The sequence below is a fragment of the Cervus canadensis genome, chromosome 21 (assembly GCF_019320065.1).
Source record: "Cervus canadensis isolate Bull #8, Minnesota chromosome 21, ASM1932006v1, whole genome shotgun sequence".
Classification (NCBI taxonomy): domain Eukaryota; kingdom Metazoa; phylum Chordata; class Mammalia; order Artiodactyla; family Cervidae; genus Cervus; species Cervus canadensis.
In genome coordinates this window covers 58,443,891-58,471,141 of record NC_057406.1, presented here as the reverse complement: position 1 = coordinate 58,471,141, position 27,251 = coordinate 58,443,891, and the positions used below count along the sequence as shown (strand labels likewise).

At 55.8% G+C, this 27,251-nt stretch overlaps 1 protein-coding gene across 1 annotated transcript in view; it reads left to right on the top strand.

Annotated features, from left to right (window-relative positions):
• Positions 1-26,758, top strand: part of MYH9 (myosin heavy chain 9) — an 85,118-nt gene extending 58,360 nt beyond the window's left edge. Inside the window, exons 14-41 of the mRNA XM_043441644.1 lie at positions 548-721; positions 2,533-2,647; positions 5,335-5,528; positions 5,855-5,976; positions 6,982-7,051; positions 8,809-8,969; positions 9,804-9,912; positions 10,923-11,054; positions 11,510-11,716; positions 12,257-12,394; positions 13,020-13,143; positions 13,395-13,566; positions 14,333-14,545; positions 15,277-15,421; positions 16,706-16,912; positions 17,124-17,228; positions 17,487-17,639; positions 18,721-18,969; positions 19,109-19,321; positions 19,462-19,674; positions 19,965-20,126; positions 21,330-21,458; positions 22,315-22,403; positions 22,505-22,628; positions 22,779-22,987; positions 23,659-23,767; positions 23,872-24,044; positions 25,207-26,758. Coding sequence (XP_043297579.1) covers positions 548-721; positions 2,533-2,647; positions 5,335-5,528; positions 5,855-5,976; positions 6,982-7,051; positions 8,809-8,969; positions 9,804-9,912; positions 10,923-11,054; positions 11,510-11,716; positions 12,257-12,394; positions 13,020-13,143; positions 13,395-13,566; positions 14,333-14,545; positions 15,277-15,421; positions 16,706-16,912; positions 17,124-17,228; positions 17,487-17,639; positions 18,721-18,969; positions 19,109-19,321; positions 19,462-19,674; positions 19,965-20,126; positions 21,330-21,458; positions 22,315-22,403; positions 22,505-22,628; positions 22,779-22,987; positions 23,659-23,767; positions 23,872-24,044; positions 25,207-25,339 — 4,344 coding nt within the window. The 3' untranslated portion in view covers positions 25,340-26,758. The remainder of the gene's footprint in view (positions 1-547; positions 722-2,532; positions 2,648-5,334; positions 5,529-5,854; positions 5,977-6,981; positions 7,052-8,808; positions 8,970-9,803; positions 9,913-10,922; positions 11,055-11,509; positions 11,717-12,256; positions 12,395-13,019; positions 13,144-13,394; positions 13,567-14,332; positions 14,546-15,276; positions 15,422-16,705; positions 16,913-17,123; positions 17,229-17,486; positions 17,640-18,720; positions 18,970-19,108; positions 19,322-19,461; positions 19,675-19,964; positions 20,127-21,329; positions 21,459-22,314; positions 22,404-22,504; positions 22,629-22,778; positions 22,988-23,658; positions 23,768-23,871; positions 24,045-25,206) is intronic.
• The last annotated feature ends 493 nt before the right edge of the window (positions 26,759-27,251 follow it).

Genomic DNA, 27,251 nt, shown 5'->3' with positions numbered 1-27,251 from the left:
AACAAGATGGTGGTTTGGTTCCCAGGCGTGTTAACCAGTCCTACAGTGGCCGAGTCTGCTCTCTTATAAACTCAGTCTTTGGAAGGCTTTGGGGCTCTGGGGGTGCTTTCTCTTCCTCAGGAGCCTTATCCTAAATGTCTCCGCTCACCGCATAGATGTGTGGACACACTGTGTGTCAAGTGGGGTCCGAGAGGGGCTCCAGGGGCCAGGACCCCTGTTGAGGGGCATCTTCTGGACGTGGGTCAGGGGTCTGCATGGCCCATCAAGCCCCCAGGTGATTTCCATTGTTCTCATGGGAGAAACTTGCAATGGATTGTTGGGTTAAGGTGTGTTCGACATAGCCTAGACCTCAGAAATTCTTTTTCAGCTAGAACTTGTAATTGGAGTGCTTTCAGTCATGCTCCTTATTTTTTTCTTGTATGAGGAAAGCACTGTCCATCTTCTGGTGAGATTCTTGAGTTTCTGAAAACCAGGCTGTGACTTTACGAGGGTGAGAGTTGGTGGGTTTCTGGTCAAGCTGACCTGCGCGATGCTGTGCTCCCTCCAGGCAGGCCCTCCTGGCATCCTGGCCCTGCTGGACGAGGAGTGCTGGTTCCCCAAAGCCACGGACAAGAGTTTCGTGGAGAAGGTGATGCAGGAGCAGGGCACCCACCCCAAGTTCCAGAAGCCCAAGCAGCTGAAGGACAAGGCAGATTTCTGCATCATCCACTACGCTGGCAAGGTGAGGAGCGCACACCCTGGTCATGCAGTGTGTTATTATTAAGTGCGTTTTCCAGGTGTAGACATGCTGTTTGTGCTAAAGTCATGGACTCTGCAGCCTGAATTAGAGCTCTGCTCCTGTGTGACTTTGGGCCACACAGTTACTTCACCTCTCTGAGCCTTGGTTGCTTCATCTGGAAACTGGACGTGACCACCACTGTACTGGGGAATGTGTGTTAGAGGAGCTCACACAGCCCAGTGCTGGGCAGTCAGTGCTCTGGGGCAGGGCCCCTCAGCTTCCACACTGCCCACCTCAGTGGCCAGGTCAGTCGTTATTGTCAGGGACCCTTCTGCTTGTTGTAGGATATTTAGCAGCAGACCTGTCTTCTCCCCACCAGAGGTCAGTAGCGCCCTTCCTACATGTGACAACCAGAAGTGTCTGCAGACATCCTGGAACATCTGCTGGGTGGGATTGGAGGGTAACATTGTCCCCTGGGTGAGAGCCTTGCCTGTAGGTGTTGTTGGCTTTGTTATTGCCAAGATCACCAGCCAGGAAGTAGCAGAGCTGTCTTCATTCCAGCTGTCAGACATCCTCCAGTTGGCTTGATCCCAGGGCTCGGACGAACAGGGGTGTCCTGAGCCTGCAGAGGTCCAAGCTTAGACTAAAGCTGGTTCTTCTCAGGAAGTTGTGTTGCTTGCACAGAATGTCTAACTTGGATGTGTGATGAGCTGGTCCTCAGCCTCCCCATCAGTGAGGATCGGTGATGAGAAACTTGTGCTGTCACAGTGGTGCTCCCAAGCCACCCGTGGTCCTCTCCCACCCTTCTGCACGTGGCCCTGTACTGTTTGGCCTCCCCTGCTTATCTCCTTTGTCTCCTAAGGCTGTTGAAGCCACTCTTGATTTTAAACTAATTGTTAGGGAGATCTCTTTTTTTCTAGTTACCTAAGGTCATGCCCCCCGAATGCCGATGTCTCCCGCCACCTTTGTTAGAAACGCAGGCAGGCTTTTGTTGCACTGTTGTAGGTGATGCAAAACCTGGGCACACTTGCAAGCCCATGAAGGGCTGAATGGTGAAACTGCCTGTGTGCGTCCTCATCCAGCCTGCACCGCAGCAGCTCAGAGGACAAGGATGCTGGCCGTGCCCAGGGGGACAGATGCCAAGACACCCAACTCTAGGGTTTGTCCTCTCCCAGGAGGTCATTCTGCCTCTAGGGAGAAAGACGCCACCATCTTGCACCTCATCATTGACAGCCTTGCATGTGGGGAAACCTGCAGAAGGGGGCCAGGAGGGAACCATGGGCTGAGTTACGCTGTGTTGGTTAAGAAGCAGGCTGTGGTGGCCAGTCGCTCTGTTTGTATTGTTACAATATATGATGTTTTATTACTCTTGTTATTGAGAACATATTTCAAAAAAGGTGAGAAGAATATATGCTGTGAGAAAACCTGAATATCCTGGGGGAAAAAAAAAAGCAAAAATTATTTGTCCTGTTGCTAAAAGGAATTATTAGGATTTCCCCCCAATATTCCTATTACCTTAAACATTTTTAAAAACAGAACATTCTACTATGTAGCTGCAACTTAATTCTTAGCCTGTTCCCTGCAGCCAGACGTTGGTGCCGTTTAAATATTTTGCCTTCACGTAACTCTGCAGAGAACATCTCGTGGAGGCTTCCACCCTGGTCAATCATTATTTCCTTCATGGGGATGAAAATACCAGGTTGAGGGTCTTCGCTGTTTTTGATGTTTCCGCCCATGGGGTCAGCCTGCTGCCATAGAGGCTGCGTGCACCAGTGTGCCCTGAGCAGCCTGTGACTCAAGGTCCGATCTTACAGGTGGATTACAAAGCCGATGAGTGGCTGATGAAGAACATGGACCCGCTGAACGACAACATCGCCACACTGCTGCACCAGTCCTCTGACAAGTTTGTCTCGGAGCTGTGGAAGGATGGTACGCCCTTGGCCCTCAGCCTGCCTCCCCGTGCCCACAGCTAGGCCCTTTCCCTTCCTGGCCACTGGCTGAGGGCAGGGCTCAGGCCAGAGGGTTTGTGCCCACTTGGCTCCCAGGAGCGTGGGCTCCTCCAGCCCCGAGGGTCACCCTGTCCCTGAATCCTGGTGTGCCTGAGCCCCAAGCATCCTTGAACATGGCACATAGCCACTTCCTCTGGGGCAGAGGCTTCTCCAGGCTCTGAGGCCACAGACCTTTCCCTTGTAGGGGGTGGTGTGGTGGCCCAGCACCAGGCCACCCGGGTTCCGTCCAACTCCTCACTGCCTTCTTGCATCTCCTTGATAGCCAGTACTTCTGGAAGCTGTTCTTTTCCTTGTTTCTGCCAGTTTCTCCTTCTCTCTGCCTGGGTTTTGCTTTAACCTCTCTGTTGCAGAGATGCAGAGCACCCAGAGAGCCTATTTCTATCAGCGCTTTCCTATCCTCCACCTAGAACCAGGTGACTGGCCGCCTGGCGCGGCGCCAACGTGTGCTGCACCCCGGGCTGCGTGACTGGTGCTTCTGCTGAGCTTGCCTGCTCTGCCTGGCTGCTCCTGCCTGCCTGTGCTCCTTCCCTGGTCTCTGCCCTGGGCTTATGCGCAGGCTCCGGTCCCCTCCCCATCACAGGCCTCCAGTAGAAAGCCAGGCACAACTGGGCTGTGGTTTGATATTGACAGCTTCATGTTATAGATCTTAAAAGGAGAAAAAGAAATTGTTTCACAGTCCACGTCCTCTTCAGAACTCCCCTCATGAAGGCGGCATCTCAACGCTTGGATGCCTGCTGTGTCTCAGCACAGGGTGCTGTGTGCACTGCTGTGTGTGTGTGTGTGTGCGCGTGTGTGCGTGCGTGTGTGTGTGATGGCTGCTGTGTCTCAGCACAAGGTGCTGTGTGCACTGTTGTGTGTGTGTGTGTGTGTGCGCGTGTGTGTGTGCGTGCGCGTGTGTGTGATGGCTGCTGTGTCTCAGCACAAGGTGCTGTGTGCACTGCTGTGTGTATGTGCGTGCGTGTGCATGTGTGTGCGTGTGTGTGTGTGATGGCTGCTGTGTCTCAGCACAAGGTGCTGTGTGCACTGCTGTGTGTATGTGCGTGTGTGTGTGCGTGTGTGGGCATGTGTGTGTGTGTGTGTGATGGCTGCTGTGTCTCAGCACAAGGTGCTGTGTGTGTGTGCGTGTGTGCATGCATGTGCGTGTGTGCGCATGCGTGTGCGTGCGTGTGTGTGATGGCTGCTGTGTCTCAGCACAAGGTGCTGTGTGCACTGATGTGTGTATGTGCGTGTGTGCATGCGTGTGTGGGCGTGTGTGTGTGTGTGTGCGCGTGTGTGATGGCTGCTGTGTCTTAGCACAGGGTGCTGTGTGCACTGCCATGTGTGCGCGTGTGCATGTGTGGGCCCAGACACTTCAGTGCTGACAAGGGCACCCGTGTGTCTATGCAGCAGTTACCTCTCCTCCTGGGCAGGGTTTTTTGGGGCCAGGATACCCTCACATGAAATGACCAGTTGTTTTGGGGCATGTTCAACCTTCCCTTGGGCAACCTGAGTGACTTTCACAAGCCACCCAGTCCCAAGACACCTTTGGTGGCCAGAGGGGCCCTGTGGGGGCTGCAAGAGCTACAGTTGCCTCCCGTTTTAACTGAGGGGTTCATTGGGTCTATCCTCACTCTTGGCTTCCCTCTTGAGCAGCTGTCTTTTCTGTTGCTTTCAAATAAATAACAGAGATCTGGCCACAAAGGAACAAGAACCTGACTTTGTCGTAGAATTCTTAACTTTTGCATCCAGCGATGGAAGTCTTCTGGTGTAAGCCTGACCTCAGATCACTGGCCACTTAGGTTGGGCTTGTTCATCATTTGCTTTTTGCCTGGGAGGAGGAGGTTCATTTCATTGTTCTGGGCAGGAGCCACAGTGATGAGGGCTGCTTCCGTGGAGGGTTGGTTTAGATGAGAAAGACCTGTGATCTTGGAGACCAAGTGAGACCTGAGAGGGAGAAGGATCCTCGGCCTTTGGGGTAGCCATGGGCAGTGGTAGTTCTCTGGAACTCTGCCCTGGCACCGTGCATGTTGCTCTAGGCCCCTGATGCAGAGAGCTCTGCGTGGGGGGATTGCTGACAGAGAGAGCGTGGGCCAGACTCCTGCAGGTGATGGCCGAGTAGCTTTAGAGCTCCTGCCTTCTGACCTAGCCCAGTGCTTTCAGGTAGTGGTCAGTGTGAGTTCAGGATACTGGTCTGCTTTTTTCAAATGACTGAATGGACTGTCGGGTTCCTGCCAGTCAAGTCTGAACACCTTCTCAGAGCCAGGCTAGTGGACCAGCTCAGCTCACTCCTCCAGGATGCATCATCAGCTCTTGTGTCTCTGGGTTGGGAGCGTCCCAGGGTGGCTGAGATAAGTGACAACGTGGAGTCAGCCTTCACGAATGTGCTTCCCCACTTCCGGCTCTGCGATCTTTCCAAACCTCTTCCTCCTCCCTCCTCCCTGCTCACAAGGTCACCTTTGCTGTCACCCTTTGGAGATGACCTTAGCCTGCTTTGTATGCTCCAAGTAGAAACGGTCTGCATTCTGTAGTCTCCTCTTTTTCTGACCAGATTGGCCTGTCTGTCTGTCCCGCCCCTCTGCCCTGGCCCGGACTGCCGGGTACTCACGTGCTCTTGCCTGCTCTCTCCAGTGGACCGCATCATCGGCCTGGACCAGGTGGCTGGCATGTCGGAGACGGCAATGCCCGGGGCCTTCAAGACGCGCAAGGGCATGTTCCGCACGGTGGGGCAGCTGTACAAGGAGCAGCTGGCCAAACTCATGGCCACGCTGAGGAACACCAACCCCAACTTCGTCCGCTGCATCATCCCCAACCACGAGAAGAAGGTGCGGCTGCTTGGTAGCGTGGCGCGGGCCGCCCAGCCCTTGTCTGTCTCCCTGAGCAGAAACCCCTCGCCCGTGGCACACAGAGCCCTTGGTTCAGTCACCCTGCAGGGTGGTTCGGGCACTCTTAGGGTTCAGCCTGCCCATGTAGCCTGTGTTTCTGCCTCTCAGACCTTGATCATGTAACTGAGCTGTCAATACAATGGGTGGGCGGGCAGTGACTGCTCCTTCCTGGGGGGTGTTTGCCCTGTTGCATCCAGAGGGGCCTGCCCTCTCTCCATCAGTCCCTGGGCATACAGGAAGAGCACGTGCGTGGATTTCTTCCCTAGGCCGGCAAGCTGGACCCCCATCTGGTGCTGGACCAGCTGCGTTGCAACGGGGTTCTCGAAGGCATCCGGATCTGCCGCCAGGGCTTCCCCAACCGCGTGGTCTTCCAGGAGTTCCGGCAGAGGTGAGTGCAGAGCCTTTAGTGGGGGAGCCATTTCCTCATCCACACTGAGCTGGGGTCCTCTGTGCCACCCTCCACATGAGGAAGGACTTCCTGTTTTGTTGCTAAAATGAAAGTTATCTTGTTGGCTTCCACTCCCAGTCACTGTGGGGGCCTGGTGCTGTTTGCTATAATTAGAGGAGCTCTGAAAAGACATTAAAGGAGGATCAGCTGGAGCCTTGAGTATTAAAAAAATCAGTGGGATTGGATGTCTGCTGTGTGTGCGGAGGGGGGACAGTCGTGACACCGGCCTATTTACCTAATGACGCGTTTAGCCCTGGTTGCTGTCTATTGCAGCACTCTGGTTAATTTCTTGTACCACCCCACTGATTAGCGGTTCTCTGCAGCATCTCAGCAGAGACAGGCCTGGCTGTGTTCACCAATTGTGGTCTGTTACATAGAGATTGTTAGGAAAACGTTCTGTAGCAAATGGTTTTCTCTTTGTACTCAATATATGCCATTTATTTATTTATTTATTTTTTGGGTAACAAATATGGTGGACATGTTTGGAAGTGGGAAACGGTGGCTTTAGACATATCATGACTTGATTTTTTTTCTAATAATGCCTGACCTCCACATATCTGAGGTCATGAGGTCATGAGGCATTTTCTGATTTGTATCAGATGATATTTGTAAAACTAGACATTTAATTTCAAAAACTTCTGGGGCTAAAGACGCAGGTGCTGGTTAGCAGTTAGTAAGCCCACTTCAGAGCTCACCCATAAGTGAATGAAACAGTCTGACACAAGTTTCCATTCACTTTTTGGAAAACGCCAGGCCTTCCTCATGCCATTCAGCTGCAGGAAAGAGCAGGATATGATTCACTGAGTGTCCCCTTTCCCTCGGACACTCTGTGGAAAGAATCCTACACCTGCTCCACTGTAGGGACGGCCCTCGTCTCACGGATATTCCAGGCCACGTAGAATCCGAGCAAGGGGTGTACTGACCTGCCGCCGTTTTCCTCCTCAGATACGAGATCCTGACTCCAAATTCCATTCCTAAGGGCTTCATGGACGGGAAGCAGGCGTGTGTGCTCATGGTGAGTGGGCTCTTCTGGTGGGTGACGTGTGGCTGGTATGCACACCCGAGGGGCCAGCGCCCACGTGCCTGGTCAGGCCCCTTTGGATCTGTCAATGCCTGTGCTCTCCTGTTCCTCCAGTGAGCCTGTTCTGGTTCTGCCAGGGGCACTGAGCAACAGGTGGTCAGGATGGTGTGTGGGGAGGAGGAGGCCAGGGCTCAGATAGCAAGGCTGTGGTGTGAGGCAGAGACCCTTCCTTCTGGCCACATTTGGTTCTTTGTTGCTCCCATCTCCTTTCACCTTCACATGGGGCAGCTCACCGCCAGGGCCCCATGACTGGCCCAAAGCTAGCAGAGGCCGAGTTTCTGGCCCTTTTCTCTCTTTCCCACCACTGGCCAGTGTTTGACGGGCAGTGGGCACTGGATTGTGCTTAGTGAATGAAGGCCCTGAGGTGGCCACGCTGGGGCTCTGCCCACTCGGTCATTTTTCTGCTTTGCAGGCAGGCATCCAGTTGGGTCTCATGTGTCCAGGGGTCAGCAGCCAGCGCCCCTTGCTTTCTATACTTTGCATCTTTGCCAGAGAGTCAGCAGAGGATGGGCTGGGGTGGGCATCGGGGAGGAAAGAGAAAAGGGAAGAATAATTCAATACCACCTTGGGTCAGAGCTGCCCTGTAAGGGACAGGGAGGTGGAGCCTAGAGAAGGAGGGAGGAGACACGGGCCCCTGCTCTGCGATGCTTGTCACCCGGTGGAAGGGAGGTGTGAAGGACAGAGGTGCACCCCTAGCTCATGTCTGGGCCACTGTTTGTCCAGAGACTCAGCTGCTGGCCAGTGAGGGCTGTCCCTCCTTTAGACATAAGCAGGTCCCCTCCGTCCAGCCCTGTAGGGAAGACATTTGGTCAGGCTCGTCATGACGGGAGGTGGGGCACCGGCGATGGCTCTGCCCTCCCTGGCCTGCCCTTCTCCCAGGGCCTCTTCCAGACCTGCAGGGCCTTTCGTTGGCATCAAGGGCCCTAGATTCCTCTTACCCTATTCAAGGCTCTGCCTCTTGGAGCTTGTTCTAAATCCCCTCTCTCCCAGGCAGACAGATGGACAGACAGACCCTTGCCAGTGGGCTTAATAAGAGAGCCTTGGTACTGTATCGAAACAGCCCTGGGACGGTAACAACACGTTGCCTAAAGCTCATTCAGCAGTGGTCCCACGTGTGACCCATGCTCAGCGCCTTCTGTGCCTTCTCTGGTTTCATTCCCACAGCTCTGCTAGGAAGGAAGTGCTATTTATTTGCTTTGTTAACTTACCTTTTAATTAAAGAAACCATTATTTCCATTTTACCGCCCAGGAAACGTGGGCCCACAGAGGTTAAGGCTTGGGGTCACCTAGTTAGTATTTGATCCTGGTCTGAGCTGGAGTTGGTGCTGGGCTTGGACAAAGCAGTGATGCTTGACCACCTCTGCTAAGAGGGTGACCTGACTGGGTGCTTGTAGAACAGGCACCTATAGTGAGGGGGTCGGGCAGAGAAGAAAGAGGAGACCTACAGGGTCCCTTTAGGGCTGAGATCCTGTGTTTCTCTGCAAGTCTGATTCCTTACCTGCCCCTTGCTGGCCCCCACCTGCCCCTTCCCGGCATTTCCCCAGCCCCACTTTCCCTGCACCAGGAGAAGGCTGCCTGCAGAGCAGCAGGGCAGATCCTGGCTCCAGGCCCCTCCCCCGACCTTGGCCTTGCTCCAGGGCTCCTTGGTGGCCAGGGTGCCCCATAGTCAGCTGCCGGCTCTCCTCCTCTAGATCAAAGCCCTGGAGCTTGACAGCAACCTGTACCGCATCGGCCAGAGCAAGGTCTTCTTCCGGGCTGGTGTGCTGGCCCACCTGGAGGAGGAGCGGGACCTGAAGATCACGGACGTCATCATCGGCTTCCAGGCCTGCTGCAGGGGCTACCTGGCTAGGAAGTAAGTCCCGGAACACCCACACCTTGCTCAGGACCCCCCAGCTCTCCTATAGCAGAGGGCACTGAGGAAGCGGGGCCTGGGTGCCCTCATGCCGGCAGGTGTCCCCCGGGGAGGCCACATGGCTTTCCCTGCCCCTTGCTTCCTGGATTTCTGCCTGAGGTTTAAAGTAAGCAGGCGGGAGGGGTGACGGTGTTCAGATTTTCCCTCCAAGGAAACCCCTGCCTCCCACTGTTCCTCCCTGTGTCCCTCCTGTAGGGGTGACACCCAGAGGACCCTGAGCTCCGGGGAGGAGGTGCCCTTGAGTCCCAGCAGCTCCTGTGGGGTCAGGGGCAGGCTTGTGCAGGACAGTGGGCGGGGCAGCTACGCATTTGCTCCTTGACTCCTCTGTGTCTGGGCTCTGGGGCTTCTGTTCCAGCCTGAGCTCTGAGCGTTGTGGGGAGAGCATGAGTGTGGGTGTTTGGATAGATGGACGTTTGCAGGACATGAGCTGCTGACGTTCTCCCCCCAACAAAAGCCCCAAGATTGTGGGTGGCATGAGGGTGGGGAGCTACAGTTGACTGGTGGCCTTAATGACCAGGGGTTACACTTGACTCTGTAGCGACCTCACTCACCCTTTAGTGAAGAAAGGTGGTTGTGACCTTGTCCTGGTCACCTCTGTGAGCTCACCTGTAGGACTCAACCCCAAGCCGGCCTCCTTCCCCCCACATCTGTTTTGAAGTGCCACGGCAGGGGTCGGTCCCTCCAGTAAAGCCCTCGGGAGCGTGGTCGGGACTGTGGGCAGGGAGGTGGGCTGGCCCCCACCTGGAGGTGCTGACCGTGACCCTCGCCCCACAGGGCCTTCGCCAAGCGGCAGCAGCAGCTGACGGCCATGAAGGTTCTGCAGAGGAACTGTGCCGCCTACCTCAAGCTGCGCAACTGGCAGTGGTGGCGGCTGTTCACCAAGGTGGGTCTGGGGGGGCTCCGTGCGGCAGAGGGACCAGCGGGCCGCACGCCGGCCTCCTGCAGGGCTCGGGCCCCGGGCTGGCACTTTGCCCCTGTGTCTCCGGGCCCAGAACTTGAGCCGGGGATGGTCCTGCCCTGAGGGATCTCGAGGGGTGTGAGCTGGGGCGTGTGTCCAGCGTGGACGGCCGAGGTGCTATGGGGCTGGGCTGGGGCGGCTCCGAGGGCAGCTCTGGGATGTCAGTGCCCCGCCTGCCCACCACGGTCCCATGTGATAGCACTGCTGCCCACCCAGGAGACTGAGGTCTGTACCCAGTGGCCCCGTCCTCCCTAGCCTTTACAAAAAAATTCTCTTGTATTTTAAAGTCGGTCAAGCTACTTTTGTTTATGGTACGTAATTTCTGGTAACTGCAAAACACTATACCAACAAAAAGGATAAATAAGAAAGTAAAAATTCACCTATAATCCCTTCAACCTTGAGCCAACGTCAATATTGAATAGATGTTTCAATATTTATTCCGTTTTTTTTTAAACACGCCCATTAAATCTCTGCTGTGTAAACCATACACCTTCTTACATAGCTGAGCTTTTTGACTTGTGTAAACAGTCTTTTTTTTTTGCGTTTTCCATTTAAAATTTTTTCATAAGCATAATTTTTTAAAAGTCAGCATACTGTTCCCTAGAGATGTTTCATAATTTATCTAGCTACTTTTCAGGCGGTGGATCTTTATCTCTTTGCTAAATTTTCACTGTTGTAAACAATGCTGTCCCGAATGTCTTCATGCACATACAGGGCTAATTTTCCCGAAATGTAATTGGTGGGTCAGTGGCCTATGGTGCGCAGCACCAGGTTGACTTCCTGAAAAGCTGTACCCAGGGGCACCTGCTCCGCCCGGTGGCCTGCCTGCCCCTCGCTCTCGTGCCCTGGCGCTTCCCCAAGTGAGGGGAAAACCCCCAACTCTCAGCCTGGATGGGCTTCTTTCCGTGAGCTGTCTCCTCCACCTCCTCTCCTAGGTCAAGCCGCTGCTGCAGGTGAGCCGGCAGGAGGAGGAGATGATGGCCAAGGAGGAGGAGCTGGTGAAGGTGCGGGAAAAGCAGCTGGCTGCTGAGAACAGGCTCTCAGAGATGGAGACCCTCCAGTCCCAGGTGAGTGTCTGCAGACTCTGCCCACGCGGTGCTGCCTCCTGCTGGCCACCCGGGCTGCTGCTTAGTCGCTTCATTTGTGTCTGACTCTGTGCAACCCTACGGACTACAGCGTGCCAGGCTTCTCTGTCCATGGGATTCTCTGAGCAAGAAGACCAGAGTGGGTTGCCATGCCCTCCTCCAGGGGATCTTCCCAACCCAGGAATCGAACCCAGGTTTCCTGCATTGCAGGCAGATTCTTTATCACTGAGCCACCAGGGAAGCCCCAGTAGACAAAGCATAAACTTGGCATTGAAGGAAAATTGGGGGGTAGTTTCCTCGATGCAGGATGTGATGTTTAGACATGCCTGGCAGTTAAGCATGCTGAGATGGAGCCTTCGCTGGGGACCAGCTCTCCCACGGGGACAGGCAGCCCGCAAGCAGCTGTCAGAGCTCACATTTCCCCCGTGTTCCCACAGCTCATGGCTGAGAAGCTGCAGCTCCAGGAGCAGCTCCAGGCGGAAACGGAACTGTGTGCCGAGGCTGAGGAGCTCCGCGCCCGTCTGACGGCCAAGAAGCAGGAGCTGGAAGAGATCTGCCATGACCTGGAGGCTCGGGTGGAGGAGGAGGAGGAGCGCTGCCAGCACCTGCAGGCCGAGAAGAAAAAGATGCAGCAGAACATCCAGGTGCCCAGAGGAGGGGCCGGGCCGGACCGGACCCAGGAGGGGAGGGGGGACGGGGCGGGCGGGGAGCAGGGACATCCCAAGTGCTGTGGGAGGACAGTTCTTGTCCTGGGGGCAGCCTTGGGGAGGTGTTATTTTTGAGGCATTTTGTTTGTTTGTTTGCTATGCTCTGTGGCTTGTGGGATCTTAGTTCCCCAACCAGGGATTGAACCCTGGTGCTTGGCAGTGAGCTTAGAGTTCTAACCACTGGACCGCCAGGGAATTCCCTGGCTCATTATTTCTGACACACGTGTCAGGTGTCCATGAGCCCTGCCCCTGCTGAGCATTGAATCCAATTTAATTCCCATCCTCTGTGATCACTCCGGCTGGTCTGAGGAGCGGAGGGTGGACTCTCACTAGAGGAGGCCCCTCAGAATACATGACCCTGTGTTGGAACCGGGATCTGGGGTTCTCATCCCCGCACCCCAGTTTTAAATACGTGACCCTACAAGTGGGCACTGGGCCCTGACCCATCTGCTCACGGTCGCCCCGGCTTCACGGCAGGAACTGGAGGAGCAGCTGGAGGAGGAGGAGAGCGCCCGGCAGAAGCTTCAACTGGAGAAGGTGACCACTGAGGCCAAGCTGAAGAAGCTGGAGGAGGACCAGATCATCATGGAGGACCAGAACTGCAAGCTGGCCAAGGTGAGGCTGGTGGCCGGGCCCCTGTCAGCGTCTGCCAGGCCACAGATGAGAGCTGGGAATCACGTTAGAGGAGTGGGAGAGACACCGTTGGGATGCTGACCTTCATCTCTGGAGGATGGGGTGGCCAGCTTTGCAGGGCAGGACGGCTGTCTGGAAGCCTGCGACATGGGGAGTAAGCGGGCTGTGTGGTCGCTGTTGTGGAATCAGGACTCCAGTGGTGGCCACACAAAGCAGAAAGTGAGAAGAGCAGGGTCACTTTAGGGGATGAGGAAGGGCGAGGTCACAGGCAGAGAGAAGGTAGCGCCTTCCTCCCCCAAATTCTCTCACTGACACTCACCATCACCTGGAAGGTCTTTTTACCTGAGCAGAAAGGGAGAATGCAGACCTAGGAAAGTGCTTGGACACCCTGTTTATGGGTTCCAAGGAAGCTTACCCAGCTGTTTCAGAGGAGCTAGTGACTTTCACAATGACCCCTTTGATCTGGGAAATCCTAATGCACTTGACGAGGTGTTTAAGGTCCTACCCCTCCATTCAGACCTCAGTGTCTGGGTGAGTCATGCTTGAGGAGACCCAGTGCCTTCTGCATTCAGCTAACTTCTAGCTCTGACCCAACCTCGCCCCCCAGGAGAAGAAGCTGCTGGAAGACAGAATAGCCGAGTTCACCACCAACCTCATGGAAGAGGAGGAGAAATCGAAGAGCCTTGCCAAACTCAAGAACAAGCATGAGGCGATGATCACCGACCTGGAGGGTAAATGGGGAGCACAGGGACTGTTGGACTTGGGGTTGCTGGGGCACCCACCACTCGAGGACCAGATGGGCCTCGCTGCCAGGAGCTGGGGTGGCAAGCAGGTCTCTCGGGGCCTGTGGCATCCAGCCACTGCCCTCCAGACCTGAGACACGGCAGCCACTCCCTATGAAGCCTGGTATTTTATGTAAGATTTGAAGACAAAGAGAAGCCACTGAGGACTTTGTTGGCATCTCTCCACTCTTCCTTCTCAGAACGCCTGAGAAGAGAGGAGAAGCAGCGCCAGGAGCTGGAGAAGACCCGCCGGAAGCTGGAAGGAGACTCCACCGACCTGAATGACCAGATCGCCGAGCTGCAGGCTCAAATTGCTGAGCTCAAGATGCAGCTGGCCAAGAAGGAGGAGGAGCTCCAGGCTGCCCTGGCCAGGTGAGGGTCAGAGCGTCAGGCCGGATGGCCAGAGCATTCTCGGCAGGCTTCCTGCTGTGGTTCTTGGTGCATCAGTGAACTGCGGGTATGTGCTCCACTGTTGTCTGGGAAGCTAGCTTACAGCAAAGCATTTCCTGTTCACTGAAAGTGCAGTCTGGGCTTCTTGGTCATCTGTAATCCCTCCCAGAAGTCATCTACAAGCCTAGTCATCCAATCACAGCAGTTCTTTCTTTTATAAAATTTCATGGCTACAAGTATGCTTTTTAAAAATAGATTTTATTTGGGGGTACATTTTTAAGTTCATAAGAAAATTGAGCAAAAGTTGTAGTGATTTCCCAAGAACCCGCCATTAGCAACTGCCCCCACAAGAGTGATAATTTGTTACAACTCATGAATCTGCTGTGAAGTTCATTTATCACCCTAAGTCCAGAGCACCTTTGTGTCTCTACTTTGTTGTTGTAATCATGGACTGTAGCATTTTATTTCCTTTTTTTTTTTTTTTTTTTAAATTTAAAAAAATGTTTAAAGCACTGAAGCTTAATTTGGAAAATGAAATTTTTCCTCTATGAGGTTTTTGAATTCTCCAAGTGGAATAGCCCTTAAGTCTTCTGGATGCCTCAGTGTCTGTGCCAAGAAGAGCTCCTAAGGGGCTATGATTGTCACCACCAGGAGTGGCTTTGGCCGCACCTCTCTAAGCCTTTTCTGCAGACTCTGCTCTCTGAAGGTGACAGCGACCTCATCCTGACGTTGGTGCTCTCTTTGGCAGAGTGGAAGAAGAAACCACCCAGAAGAACATGGCCCTGAAGAAGATCCGGGAGCTGGAATCTCAGATTTCGGAGCTCCAAGAAGACCTGGAGTCTGAGCGTGCTGCTAGGAATAAAGCCGAGAAGCAGAAACGAGACCTCGGGGAAGAGCTGGAGGCTCTGAAAACGGAGCTGGAGGACACTCTGGATTCCACGGCCGCGCAGCAGGAGCTCAGGTGTGCCTGGCGGCTGCCTTCCTAGTCACTGAGGAGGGCGGGGTGCTGCAGGGAGATGGAGGCTCTGGCCTCGGAGGGGGATCCCAGGCCTCTGCACACTCACAGTGTGGCCTGTTGTCATGGAGCTTGGAAGCTCTGGGAGATAGTGAGGGACAGGGAGGCCTGGTGTGACATAGTCCATGGAGTTGCAAAGAGTCAGACACGACTTAGTGACTGAACAAGAACAGATGGAAGCTGATGGTGCCTCAGCAGCTTCTCCCTAGAGTTGAAGAACCTGGCTTGGAGCTGGGCTGAGGCAAGGGTGGGCTTTAAGGCTGAAAGGCTACAGAAGTCCCTACAAGGCATGTCTGTGGGGACTTCCTGGCTCTCTAGTGGTTAGGGCTCGGTGCTTCCACTGCAGGGGGGCATGGGTTCAATCCCTGGTAGGGGAACTAAGGTCCAGAATGCTTTGTGGTGCAGCCAAAAAAATAAAAATCTTAACAAATTACTCCTGGCTCCCCATATTTAGAATAAAACCCAATTCCTTGGCTAAAAGGCCTATGTTACTTTTTTTAAAGGAGAGGAAAAAAAGTGTGTCTGTGAGCCTGTGCTACAGGATGGACAGCTGAGGAGGGAAGCCAGCAGGCAGAAGGCTGCCTGGGGTGGCCAGTGCTCCCCACCAGACTCTGAGCCACCAGGGCAGCGTTGCTCCTGGGCCCTGGCCTCCCTTCTGAAGGTGTTTCTCTGTTCAGGTCCAAACGTGAACAAGAAGTGAACATCCTGAAGAAGACCCTTGAGGAGGAGGCCAGGACCCATGAGGCCCAGATCCAGGACATGAGGCAGAAGCACTCGCAGGCCGTGGAGGAGCTGGCTGAGCAGCTGGAGCAGACGAAACGGGTGTGTGGCCCCCCCACCCCCCGACCCCGGGACTGGCTCCGAGAGGCTCGGCCACTGTGGGCCGGGGGGAGGGCTGGGGGACCCTCATGTGGTCCAGGCTCCAGCCCTTCCTGACTGTGACTTCGGGGGAGCATACAGGTCCATCTGTGCTTCAGTGTCCTCTTCTGTGAGGGAGGCTAGTGAGAGTCTATTTCATACAATTACCTGAGAGTTGGAGTTGGTAACTTGTGACAGTGCATAGTCAGTAAGGGCTCAGTGAGTTGTTCTAGTCTTATTATTACTATTATTATCCTGTTCAACAACCTGCCAGACCAGAATGTTTCATGGAATTGGAGTGACTCTGAAACTGAAGTTTCAGAGGGCCATTGGGTCCCTTTTCTGAAGCCCAGCCCTTCTCTAGAACACTTCCAACACATGGTCAGCTGAAATCTTCGGGGAGAACCCTGGGGATGTTAACCCGGCTGGTTTCTCAGCCTGGGGACTGTGACCAGGCAGTTCCTGAGCAAGACCAGTCCTGCCTCCTGTGGTTTCCAGCTCACGGCCACCCTTGTTGGCAGCCCGAGAGGACAGAGGCTCTTCTGCGTGGCAGCCTGTACAATATGTTCAAGAAACATGCCTGTCCCTCTGTTTCCCTTTGACTTCCTTCTGGTTCTGGGCAGATTGAAGCCTTGCCTGTTCCTCTAGCGTTTTTCACCCAAAGAGCTTTTGCATGCACTCAGGGTCCGGTTTACCCTTGAACTTGTCTTCGATATTGTGACTGACTTGATATAGAATAGATTGGGATTGTGTTTGTTCTGTAAACTTGGCTTTTACAGAACTTGGCTTTTATTTTTTGGAAGAACATTTCAGTGTTATGGTGAACATCAAATTTCTAAGAGGCTTTCCTGGAAGTCTAACTATGGACAGTTATAATTTCCCTCAGCCTATAATAATAATGCTAAAATCTTAACATGAGCAATGACGATGTCTTGCCCTTGGACATTCCGTGCACCCTGTGCAGGAGGCCAGGCAGGGATGGTTTGAGAGCCAGGGGAGCCGTGGTCCTCAGAGGTGAGGCCATGCACCAGGCATCCTGTTCCAGCTGGGTGATGAGTCCACATCAGGCCTGAGCCCTCCAAGTCCATGGCCCTCGCCAGCTCGCTGCCCCCTGGACTTGCCCAGTGTCACTTTTGCTGCAGGGCAGCTGATTCTGGGACTGGCTCCACCGGCTCTTTGATGATGTTGAGAAAACCAGCCTCACGTCCCAGGCTCCCCCTTTCACGTCTTTGCTTTCTGCTCCTGCAGGTGAAAGCCAACCTTGAGAAGGCCAAGCAGACCCTGGAGAATGAGCGAGGGGAGCTGGCCAACGAGGTGAAGGTGCTGCAACAGGGCAAAGCGGACACGGAGCACAAGCGCAAGAAGGTGGAGGCCCAGCTGCAGGAGCTGCAGGTCAAGTTCACCGAGGGGGAGCGCGTGCGCACGGAGCTCGCCGACAAGGTCTCCAAGCTGCAGGTGAGGCCCCCGCCGGACTGCCTGGGTCCTGGCCCCTGCTGCCAGGGCCCCTGCTCTTCTCTCTCTCTCTCTCTCTCTCCACAACCCGCCTCATTTGTGAGCCCCCCCGGGTTCAGCCTGTGGCTCAGGTCCAGCATGGCTGAGAGAGCCGAGGTGGGCCCCGAGCAATCCTGCTCAAGCTCACGGGGCTTTGTCTCCCGTCCATGTGCAGGTCGAGCTGGACAATGTGACGGGTCTTCTCACCCAGTCGGACAGCAAGTCTAGCAAGCTCACCAAGGACTTCTCTGCTCTGGAGTCGCAGCTGCAGGACACGCAGGTAAGGGGAGCGATGGGCCCCCCGCAGCTGTTCCTATCCTGGGAGGACCCTGTGCCCACACGGTGTTAGCTGCCAGGCCTCTGGGTCTTCCTCATAGTGTCCTCCCCAGGCTCTCTGGGACCTCTTGACTCCCCTCCAGATCTTTGCCAGCTGCCCCCTGAATCTGGGGCTTGCTCCTCTCTCCCACTGAGAGCATGGGGACCACAAGGCCCTGACAGTGTGGGTCCTGAGCCCTGGCCCCCCTTGTCCGCTGAGCAGGAGCTGCTGCAGGAGGAGAACCGGCAGAAGCTGAGTCTGAGCACCAAGCTAAAGCAGGTGGAGGATGAGAAGAACTCTCTCAAGGAGCAGCTGGAGGAGGAGGAGGAGGCCAAGCGGAACCTGGAGAAGCAGATCTCCACCCTCCATGCCCAGGTTCGGAGCTGGCTCCCCTCAGATCACCCCGGGAATGGTGGTCGGAGCCTGCGGGCTGGGGAGCTTCTGGCTGGGTAGCCGCCTGGACCTGGAAGCACAGCCAGGCCTCCCCTGAGCTGGCCGCCCTCCCTCGGAGAGCTCCTGCCCTCTCCAGAACAGGGCTTACTCCTGGGGTCCCCGAGAGAACTCAGGGATCCATGAACTTGGCTGGAGTTCCTCTTCATTTCACCAGTCTCCAGCTGACCCTCAGCATTCTGTTCCCTTATGAATGTAGGCAACAAGCTGTGACGGTAGCAGTGCCTGTGGCCTGTTCAGTGGAAACCACCGGTCATTGTTTCTGAGCTGAGGCCAGGCTTTGGGAAGGTCACTGCTCCTCGCTACTCAAGAGCCTGCTTTCTGCTGTGCTAAAGAAGCACACTGGTTACTGAACCACAGTCTTAAAAAAATACCTGACAACTGTTCTCTATTACAGTGGTTTCTTGGTAGTCCTGCGTATTTTGCTTTATGCCTGTTAAAACATCCTCATGGAAAAGAGGCCATGGTCTTTTCTAGACCCTTAAAGGATCTGGGGCCAAAGATAGACAGAGAGCCCTCTTGTGGATTCTGTCTTAGGACTTAAATGTGCCTGAAGATCTGCACCAGCTCAGGGGAGGGCGTGGAGTCGGGTCCACACCTGGGTGGGGACAGGGAGCAGGTTTCTGCGGTGGCAGCTGTGTGTCCAGGTGGGAGGAGGGGGCTGCAGGACGGACCCCTGTGGGCGGGGGATGCCAGGCTGCTGCCTGGGAGAGGGGAGGGGTGGAGGCTCCCTACTCTGGGCCTCAGTCTTGGTACAAGTGGCTGGTCAGGTCAGGGTTGGGTGGCCTTTCCAAGCTGACCTGCGACGTCTACCTGCCTTGGACTCCGTGTGCTAGACACCTGCACTCTGTGGAACGTCCCATTTCCCTGGTCCCAGAGGAATAGAGAAGCGGCTGAGAAGCTGTTTCCATAACTGAGTTGGCACCCCATAACTCTGCTCGCAGTGGCAGCCCAGCTCCCGGAGTAGGTGCCAACTGGGTTCTCCTTACTCCTTGCTCCCACCCAGGTCACCGACATGAGGAAGAAGATGGATGACAGTGTGGGGTGCCTGGAGACGGCCGAGGAGGCCAAGAGGAAGCTGCAGAAGGACCTGGAGGGGCTGAGCCAGCGCTATGAGGAGAAGGTGGCTGCCTACGACAAGCTGGAGAAGACCAAGACGCGGCTGCAGCAGGAGCTGGACGACCTGCTCGTGGATCTCGACCACCAGCGGCAGAGCGTCTCCAACCTGGAGAAGAAGCAGAAGAAGTTCGACCAGGTGGGTGCCGGCAGCACATCCATCCATCCTCCCGTCCATCTGCAGACGCCCTGCCTCGGGCAGAGGCTGTTGTCTGTCAGGCTCTGACCCTTTCCGAGAGCCCGTTGCTTGCACTCATGGTGCCCGCCTATCCCCCCAGCTCCTGGCCGAGGAGAAGACCATCTCTGCCAAGTATGCAGAGGAGCGTGACCGGGCAGAGGCGGAGGCCCGGGAGAAGGAGACCAAGGCACTGTCTCTGGCCCGGGCGCTGGAAGAGGCCATGGAGCAGAAGGCGGAACTGGAGCGGCTCAACAAGCAGTTCCGCACTGAGATGGAAGACCTCATGAGCTCCAAGGATGATGTGGGCAAGAGCGTGAGTCCCGGAGCCTGCGGCCGGCTCTCAGGGTGGGGGGGCGGCCTCTGAACACCAAGAGTTAGGGCCTCACAGACACTGGAGCCAGGGACCTGGGGGCCTCGTACCCCTCTGGTCCTGACTGGGGCCCCTGGTGACAGGTCCATGAGCTGGAGAAGTCCAAGCGGGCCCTGGAGCAGCAGGTGGAGGAGATGAAGACGCAGCTCGAGGAGCTGGAGGATGAGCTGCAGGCCACAGAGGACGCCAAGCTGCGGCTGGAGGTCAACCTGCAGGCCATGAAGGCCCAGTTTGAGCGGGACCTGCAGGGCCGTGACGAGCAGAGCGAGGAGAAGAAAAAGCAGCTGGTCAAACAGGTGCGGAGGGCCTGCCCACTCCCTGGGCAGAAGCGGGCAGGAGTGCCCCAGAGTCTGGGGGCTCCTTTCTCCTTCCACTGGTCTGTGGGAGTGTCCTCCACGTCCTCTCGTCCTAGTTCTCTGCCCGGAGGTTGGTGACCCCCCTCTACCAGGGTTTTGTGGTCAGTAATCCTCACTTTCCCTGGAGGCCCTGTGGACTCCCTGGGACTGGACCAAGCCCCAGCTGGGCCCTGAGCTGAGGCGGTGTCTTTGGGTCCATCCGGCCCCCTGAGCTGTCAGCACCTCCCCAGGTGCGGGAGATGGAGGCCGAGCTGGAGGATGAGAGGAAGCAGCGCTCGATAGCTGTGGCTGCTCGGAAGAAGCTGGAGATGGACTTGAAGGACCTGGAGGCCCACATCGACTCGGCCAACAAGAACCGGGAAGAAGCCATCAAGCAGCTGCGGAAGCTGCAGGTGAGCTCAGGCTGGTCTGATCCAGCCGCACGCGGCAGCATTGGGCCCAGCACGGGCTGGATGCTGCTGGGCTGGCCTGTGAGTGCTGGGAAGTGCCACCTTGAAGTGTGGCGCAGTGAATCTGCCTGCAGGGCGGGAGACCTGTGTTCGATCCCTGGGTGGGAAAGATCTCCTGGAGAAGGGAATGGCTACCCACTGCAGTATTCTTGCCTGGAGAATTCCATGGACAGAGGAGCCTGGTGGGCTACAGTCCATGGGGTCACAAAGAGACGGACACGACTGAGAGGCTAACACTACTACTACTATGCAGATGGAGACCCAGAGGCTGAGTGGAGACAAAATATTATAGTCAGAAGCAAACATGCAGTAGTCAAAAATTGTTGACTTCACCTTAAACAAAGTAACAAATGTGAAGCTAAAAGTGCAATGGCATTATAGTCACTTAGTCACTTAGTGGCAGTTTTCTAGAATAAGCCAGACATGACTCAGTCCAGCCTTAATGGACAGTGACAGAAGGTTCCAAGCTGATGAATCAGTGCAGCAGTCCAGAAACAGAACACCTGCTTGGCCTTGTCAGTAATTAAAAATAACAAGTTAAAAAAACAAAAACAACCAGCTCTGAGATGCCTCATTATATCCCGCAAACCAGCAACAATAGCACATGTCAACATCTGGTGCTGGCAAGGTCGTAGGCCGTAGATGCATTGATGGTGGTGGTTTAGCTGGTACCACCTGGCTACACACAACAAGGCTTGTATTGTACCCTTGGGCCTGGGGAATCCCAGTTTGGGATTTACCTACAAAAGAAAAGGGGGGATAAAAGTATTTCCCAAGATCTTTAGAGTTAAAATGAATCACAGGAGAACAAAGGACATAGGCTTATGTTTTGTGGTTGGGGCTAACCTGGCAGGCAGCCCTTGACCTGGAGCTTGGGATCCAAGTCAACCAGAAGTGGAGAAAGTAAACAGAAATGCAGGTGGACTAGCACACACCCAGGGCCTGACGCTGCCACGGGTGTCCTTTGTAAATCCTAACGATCGGAAGACTGTCAGTGGTGTAGGACAGAGACGCTTTGTCTTCATCCTGCCCTGTGATAACTGAGCTGAATGTGGGCGCAGGCCGAGAACCAGCCACCGGTCCCCATGGGTGCGGCGTCCTCTGGTGTGTGGGGGGTGGTGCCAAGCCTCTCCTCCCCGCCCCCAGGCCCAGATGAAGGACTACATGCGGGAGCTGGACGACACGCGCGCCTCCCGCGAGGAGATCCTGGCGCAGGCCAAGGAGAACGAGAAGAAGCTGAAAGGCATGGAGGCCGAGATGATCCAGCTGCAGGAGGTGGGCCGGGTGCAGTGCGCCCTCTGACCAGCAGGGGGCAGCCCAGAGCCTCCACGCACCAGCCCGAGTCACCCGGGAAGGCCTGGGCCAAGCTCCAGGCGTGGGCAGGGCTGGTTCTTATTTTCTGAAAGGTAGCCCTGCAAGGTTTCATTAAGTTGGAAGGCTCCCTGGTGGGATTAAATTGTGTGTGAATTAAACTGTCACCATTTGGGGCCGACTCCCTTGCACAAGACGGGGCTCTGTGGTAACCACCTCTGCCCACTGTGACCTGGCGCCTGGCGAGCAGGGGGCCCTCCCAGAGGCTTCCTGCTCTGAACATCCCCTGGCGGCCTCTTGCCTCATGTGAGGCTGGTTGTGAAAGCATTCCCCAGGCTCTAGGCCATCTTCTGCAGAGAGGGTGCTGGGCCAGGTAGCCAGGCTTCCTGTCACGACTGGCTGTGCCCTCCTGCACCTGTGGGTTTCTGGCGAGGCCGCCTCAGCCTCAGGGTGAAGCCCTCTCCCCTTCTGGCTTTCAGAGCCCTGGCACCCTGGCCTTAACTCACATCTCTGTCCTGTTGCCCCTGCTTCCTGTCTCGTTGGAAAGCAGAGGGACCAGTGTTCCATCAGACCAGGGTGATTTCTTATTTACTACAATACCTCTGGCTTAGTTTTTAGCCTTAGATATGCGGGCTGTGTAAACATATGGTACCTAAGCTGTGACCTCAGAGGGGCTCATGAGAATGGGCGTCATGGAGGAGGCAGGCCTGGGAAAGGGGTTTGAGAAGAGGAGGCCAGGGGCTCAGAGTACTGGGAACGGAGAGGGGGTGCTGTCGGCTGTGGGGGCCCCTGTGGGTCACGTTCCGGGTTCCCACGGCAGGAGCTGGCAGCCGCCGAGCGCGCCAAGCGCCAAGCCCAGCAGGAACGGGACGAACTGGCCGACGAGATAGCCAACAGCAGCGGCAAGGGGTGAGCCGGGGCAAGCGTGGCGTGTTCCACTGGGGGAGGTGGCGGGTGTGGGGGCTCCCTGCTCTGGCTTAGCCGCTCTTACCTTTCTCCACCCTCCCCAGTGCCCTGGCTTTGGAGGAGAAGCGGCGGCTGGAGGCCCGCATCGCACAGCTGGAGGAGGAGCTGGAGGAGGAGCAGGGCAACACGGAGCTGGTGAACGACAGGCTGAAGAAGGCGAACCTGCAGGTGGGCAGCCGGGCCTCACTCCACACGGGCCCCCCAGCAGAAGCCATCCGATGTTTCTGAACCCTTCCCACTGGGCAGCTCCCTCTTCCAGGAGGGTCTGGTGATGAGGGTCCCCGCCTTCCTTGAGCTCACCAGCCCTTCTTCCCACAGATCGACCAGCTCAACACCGACCTGAACCTGGAGCGCAGCCACACCCAGAAGAACGAGAACGCGAGGCAGCAGCTGGAGCGCCAGAACAAGGAGCTCAAGGTCAAGCTGCAGGAGATGGAGGGCACCGTCAAGTCCAAGTACAAGGCCTCCATCGCTGCCCTGGAGGCCAAGATTGCACAGCTGGAGGAGCAGCTGGACAACGAGACCAAGTGGGTGCCCCTCGCCCCTCACCCAGCACCATCTGCGGGCCCTCTGTGTCCGTCCCTGACGCTGTTTCCCCCCATCCTAACGGGGCTCTCATCTTTTTCCCTGGGGCCTTTTGCTAGGGCTTTGGAGTTTGAAGAGGAGCCCATGACCCATTTCTAAAGTTGGGCCTGGTGGCTCTCTCAGGGCTGAATCAGAGAGAGGTGGTGGTTCCCACTCCCTGGGCAGCCCACCTATGGGCTCAGCAAGACAGACTTCTTTAGGGGGGAAGCGAAAGTCGCTCAGTCGTGTCCGACTCTTTGCGACCCCATGGATTGTAGCCCACCAGGCTCTTCTGTCCCTGGGATTCTCCAGGCAAGAGTATTGGAGTGGGTTGCCATTCCCTTCTCCAAGGGACCTTCCCAACCCAGGGATTGAACCTGGGTCATAAGGGGCGTCATTCTTTTTTTCTAGCTTTATATATGCTCTCTGAGATGTGTCACTTCCTTGAACCTCAGTTTCCTCCTCATCTGTGAAATGGGGCTAATTCTAATGCCTTTATAAGAGCAATGATTGGGGCTTCCCTATGGGGGACAGGCCAGTGAGACCCAGACATGGGTGGCCCAGTTTGTGGATTTGTCCACCAGACCCTCCAAAAGAGCGGGTCCCCCTGAGTCACTGTATTCGTGCCTCACAGGGAGCGCCAGGCAGCCTGCAAGCAGGTGCGTCGGGCCGAGAAGAAGCTGAAGGATGTGCTGCTGCAGGTGGATGACGAGCGAAGGAACGCCGAGCAGTACAAGGACCAGGTGAGCCGGGGTGGAGCAGGGCCCTACCCTGAGGCAGCTAAGAGCGGGATATGCCACCGGTATGTGGAGGTCTGACTTGGGCCCCTGGCCTTGCATCTCCCCAGGCGGACAAGGCATCCACCCGCCTGAAGCAGCTCAAGCGGCAGCTGGAGGAGGCGGAGGAGGAGGCCCAGCGGGCCAATGCTTCCCGCCGGAAACTGCAGCGCGAGCTGGAGGATGCCACTGAGACGGCGGATGCCATGAACCGCGAGGTCAGCTCCCTCAAGAACAAGCTCAGGTGAGCCCCGCCAACCGCCCTCCTCCCCACCCCACCCCCTCACCTACACCCACCCTGCCGCTTGACCCTTTCTCCTCCAAAAAGTTCCTTTGTCCTGAAAAGCAGAATTCTGACCATGAGGCTCTTGTAAACTCAGTCCCCTTTCTCAGCCCTGTCAGTGGGCAGGGCACTTTCTGATGCCAGAAAGGTGCTTTTCAGAGAGCCCTTCCTGGTTCTTCGGCCTCCTAGGCTGCAGCCCAGCCTTTTTAATAATCTCTCTGGGTGATTGATTCCCATCCTGTCTGAAAAGTCTGCTCCTGTCACAGTCTTTAAACCCGATGAGAATGTTCTCAGGTTTTGTGAACTAGAAGTTGCTCAAGTCCACCCACCCAGCTAGTCCCTGGCACAGCTCAGGTCAATCTTCCAACCCTGATCAAGGGCTGCTTGGCGTTTCTCCAAGGAGTGTCCTGATCAGGCAGCATGAAATGGTTGAGGCAGAGGGCCTTTTTGGTCGAGATTCTCATTGCTGACCTCCTTTTCCCAGTGATCCTTTTTTTTTTTTTAAAGCATAAAAGCAACAGTCTAGTCAGTGTGTGTGTTGCTGGTTCTCCTATCCCGGGCTGGAGGAGATGCCTGCTTGTGTACACTGCACTGTCGGCCAGTGGCTCCTGGTCTCCCCTGTTTGGTACCAAGTGTGACCAGAGGTGGTGTTTTGCAGAGCTGGCTCCATCTGCTCTTGCGCCTCCTTCTGTTGTTCAGTCGCTCAGTCGTGCCTGACTCTTTGTGACCCCATGGACTGTAGCCCACCAGGCTCTTCTGTCCGTGGGATTCTGTAGGCAACAATACTGGAGTGGGTTGCCATTTCCTTGTCCAGGGGATCTTCCCCATCCAGGGATCGAACCCGTGTCTCCCATATTTCCTGCATTGGCAGGTGGATTCTTTACCACTGTGCCTCCTTTTAATCAGCCTTTACTACCTGACAGTTTTTTGCTGGTGTTTGGGCTGAAAGCAGGAAGCTTCAGTCACCCCCTTTTCGTGAGCCCTCCTGCCCTGCCCCCAAGGCCCCCCATTGCTTCTCCCCGTGGGATGTCAGGAGCTAGTCTTCCTCTGAGGTTGCTTTGCAACACATGAGTTGTGCTGTGGCCGCCGGGCCAGCCCTGCTAACCGCTGCTTCTGCCCGCAGGCGTGGGGACCTGCCGTTCGTTGTGCCCCGCCGAGTGGCCCGGAAAGGTGCCGGCGACTGCTCAGACGATGAGGTGGATGGCAAAGCCGATGGGGCTGAGGCCAAAGCTGCCGAGGCCAAAGCTGCCGAGTAGCCGGCTCTTCTCCTGCTGCCCGGAGACGGACATCGGCGACTCCTCCTCCCCCCCCCAGCCCCCACAGCACCCCCCCTCCCTCTTGGGACTGCTGTGACTGTGACCCCACCTTGTCCCCCCAGGCCGGGGACCTCAGGCCCACCTCACCACCCCGCCCGTCCCCCAGGCCTCCCTGAGGGCGTTCGACTTCCTCTGCTGTGGCCCCCCTGCTCCCCTCCCACCCCCACCCCGAATCTGATACCAAAGAGTCAGGGTCCTGGGCCCGGGCCCAGGGACAGAGCGACCAGCCGGATTTCCCGCCCTCTCGCCACAGAGCACAAGATGGTGAGGCGAGGAGGGCAGGAGCAGGCCTCCGGGGATGGGCAAGAGAGTTTTCTATGAATCTATTTTTCTTCAGACTAAGGAGTTTCGCTAGCCCAGCGCCCCAGAAGAGTTGTCACCTCCCGCCGCCTCCGCCACCAGCTCTTCCCTCTCTCCTTTGCTGTTGGCAATCACACTCGGTGACCTCACACCCTCTGCCCCACCGGCCCCTGCTCCCGTGGACTCTGGGTCGTCCAACATGAGCGGACCCAGGGGGTCCACCTCTGTGCAGGGCACAGGATGCCAGGGGCGGGGAGCGAAGGGCCTTCCTCCCCACCCCGCTGGGCAGCGCCCCTGTCCCCTTCCTGCTTCTCTAATGTCTCAAGTGCAATGATGACCCCTTCCCCTCCCTGGCCCAGGGCAAGCCATCCCTGCCGCAGCGGGGCTGTTTGGCCGAGCAGGCAGGGCCTAGGGGCCAGGCTGGAAAGGCCAGCAGTGGCCTCTCCCAACACTCTTGGGGACCAAATATATTTAATGGTTAAGGGACTTGTCCCGAGTCTGACAGCCAGAGCAGTAGAAAGGGCCAGGACTGGGCCCGAGGGTAGTTGATCAGCACCGTTGACTCAGTATAACTCAAGACGCTGCCGTCTGCACAGACATTTTTAAAAGAGAAAGAAAACATTGTTGTCTTTTCTCCCTCTCACTGTAATAAGTGGTAAAATTCCCAGTCTTTATCACTGCCTTTCCTTCAGAAGCACGTCTAGAAGAGAATAGCTTGTCCTACACTGGTCTACACTGGTGGCTGAATTTCCTTGTATTCCTAACTATTTTGTATATGCTGCATTTAGACTTACTTATGGCAAAGAAGGCATTTTTTTTTTTTCTTTTAAGGAAACAAACTCTCAAGAAATCATGAAGATATATTAAAGCTACATATGCCTAAAAAGCTCTGAATTCAGGTCCCAGTCGCTGTCACAAAGGAGTGGACAGAACTCCCACCCCCGCCCTTTTTTATATAATGAAAGTGCCTTAGCATGGTTGCGGCTGTCACCACTACAGTGAGCTGGTTTACAGATGTTTTCCACTGAGCGTCACAATAAAGAGATCCTTGTGCTACGAGCCACGTGTCTGGGGGCTGTCTGTGCGCTGGAGCAGGTGGCCTGGAAGGCACTGTGTCTGGGCCCCTGGGGGAACTGGGATTCTGCAGCAGGTACCTCCTTTGTGTGACTTCCGGAAGCTTCCAGGAGTGCAGCACGGTTGGGGCCCAGGCTTTACTAGGGGGTGGTGGTCATGCAGAAAGGCAGGCTGGCCAGATTCAAGGATGCTACAAATGTCTTATAAATCTTGGCTCCTTTCATTTACTGAGCACCTACTACGTGCTGGACACTGAGCTGGCTCAGGGGAGAGAGATACCAGCTTCTAGAAGGTTCCTTAGTCATCAGACAAGGCAAAGCCTGCCCTTTGGAGGTTCGTCCTGGGGGCTGTAGAAGCAGGAATGAGGGAGTTGGTGCCTAAGCCTGTGGGTGCTGGGGCAGAGGCTATCCATAGGACTGTAGCTTTTGTTTCTTCATTCTTTCAACAAAGGCTGGGTGTAAACCAGGCCCGTCACCAG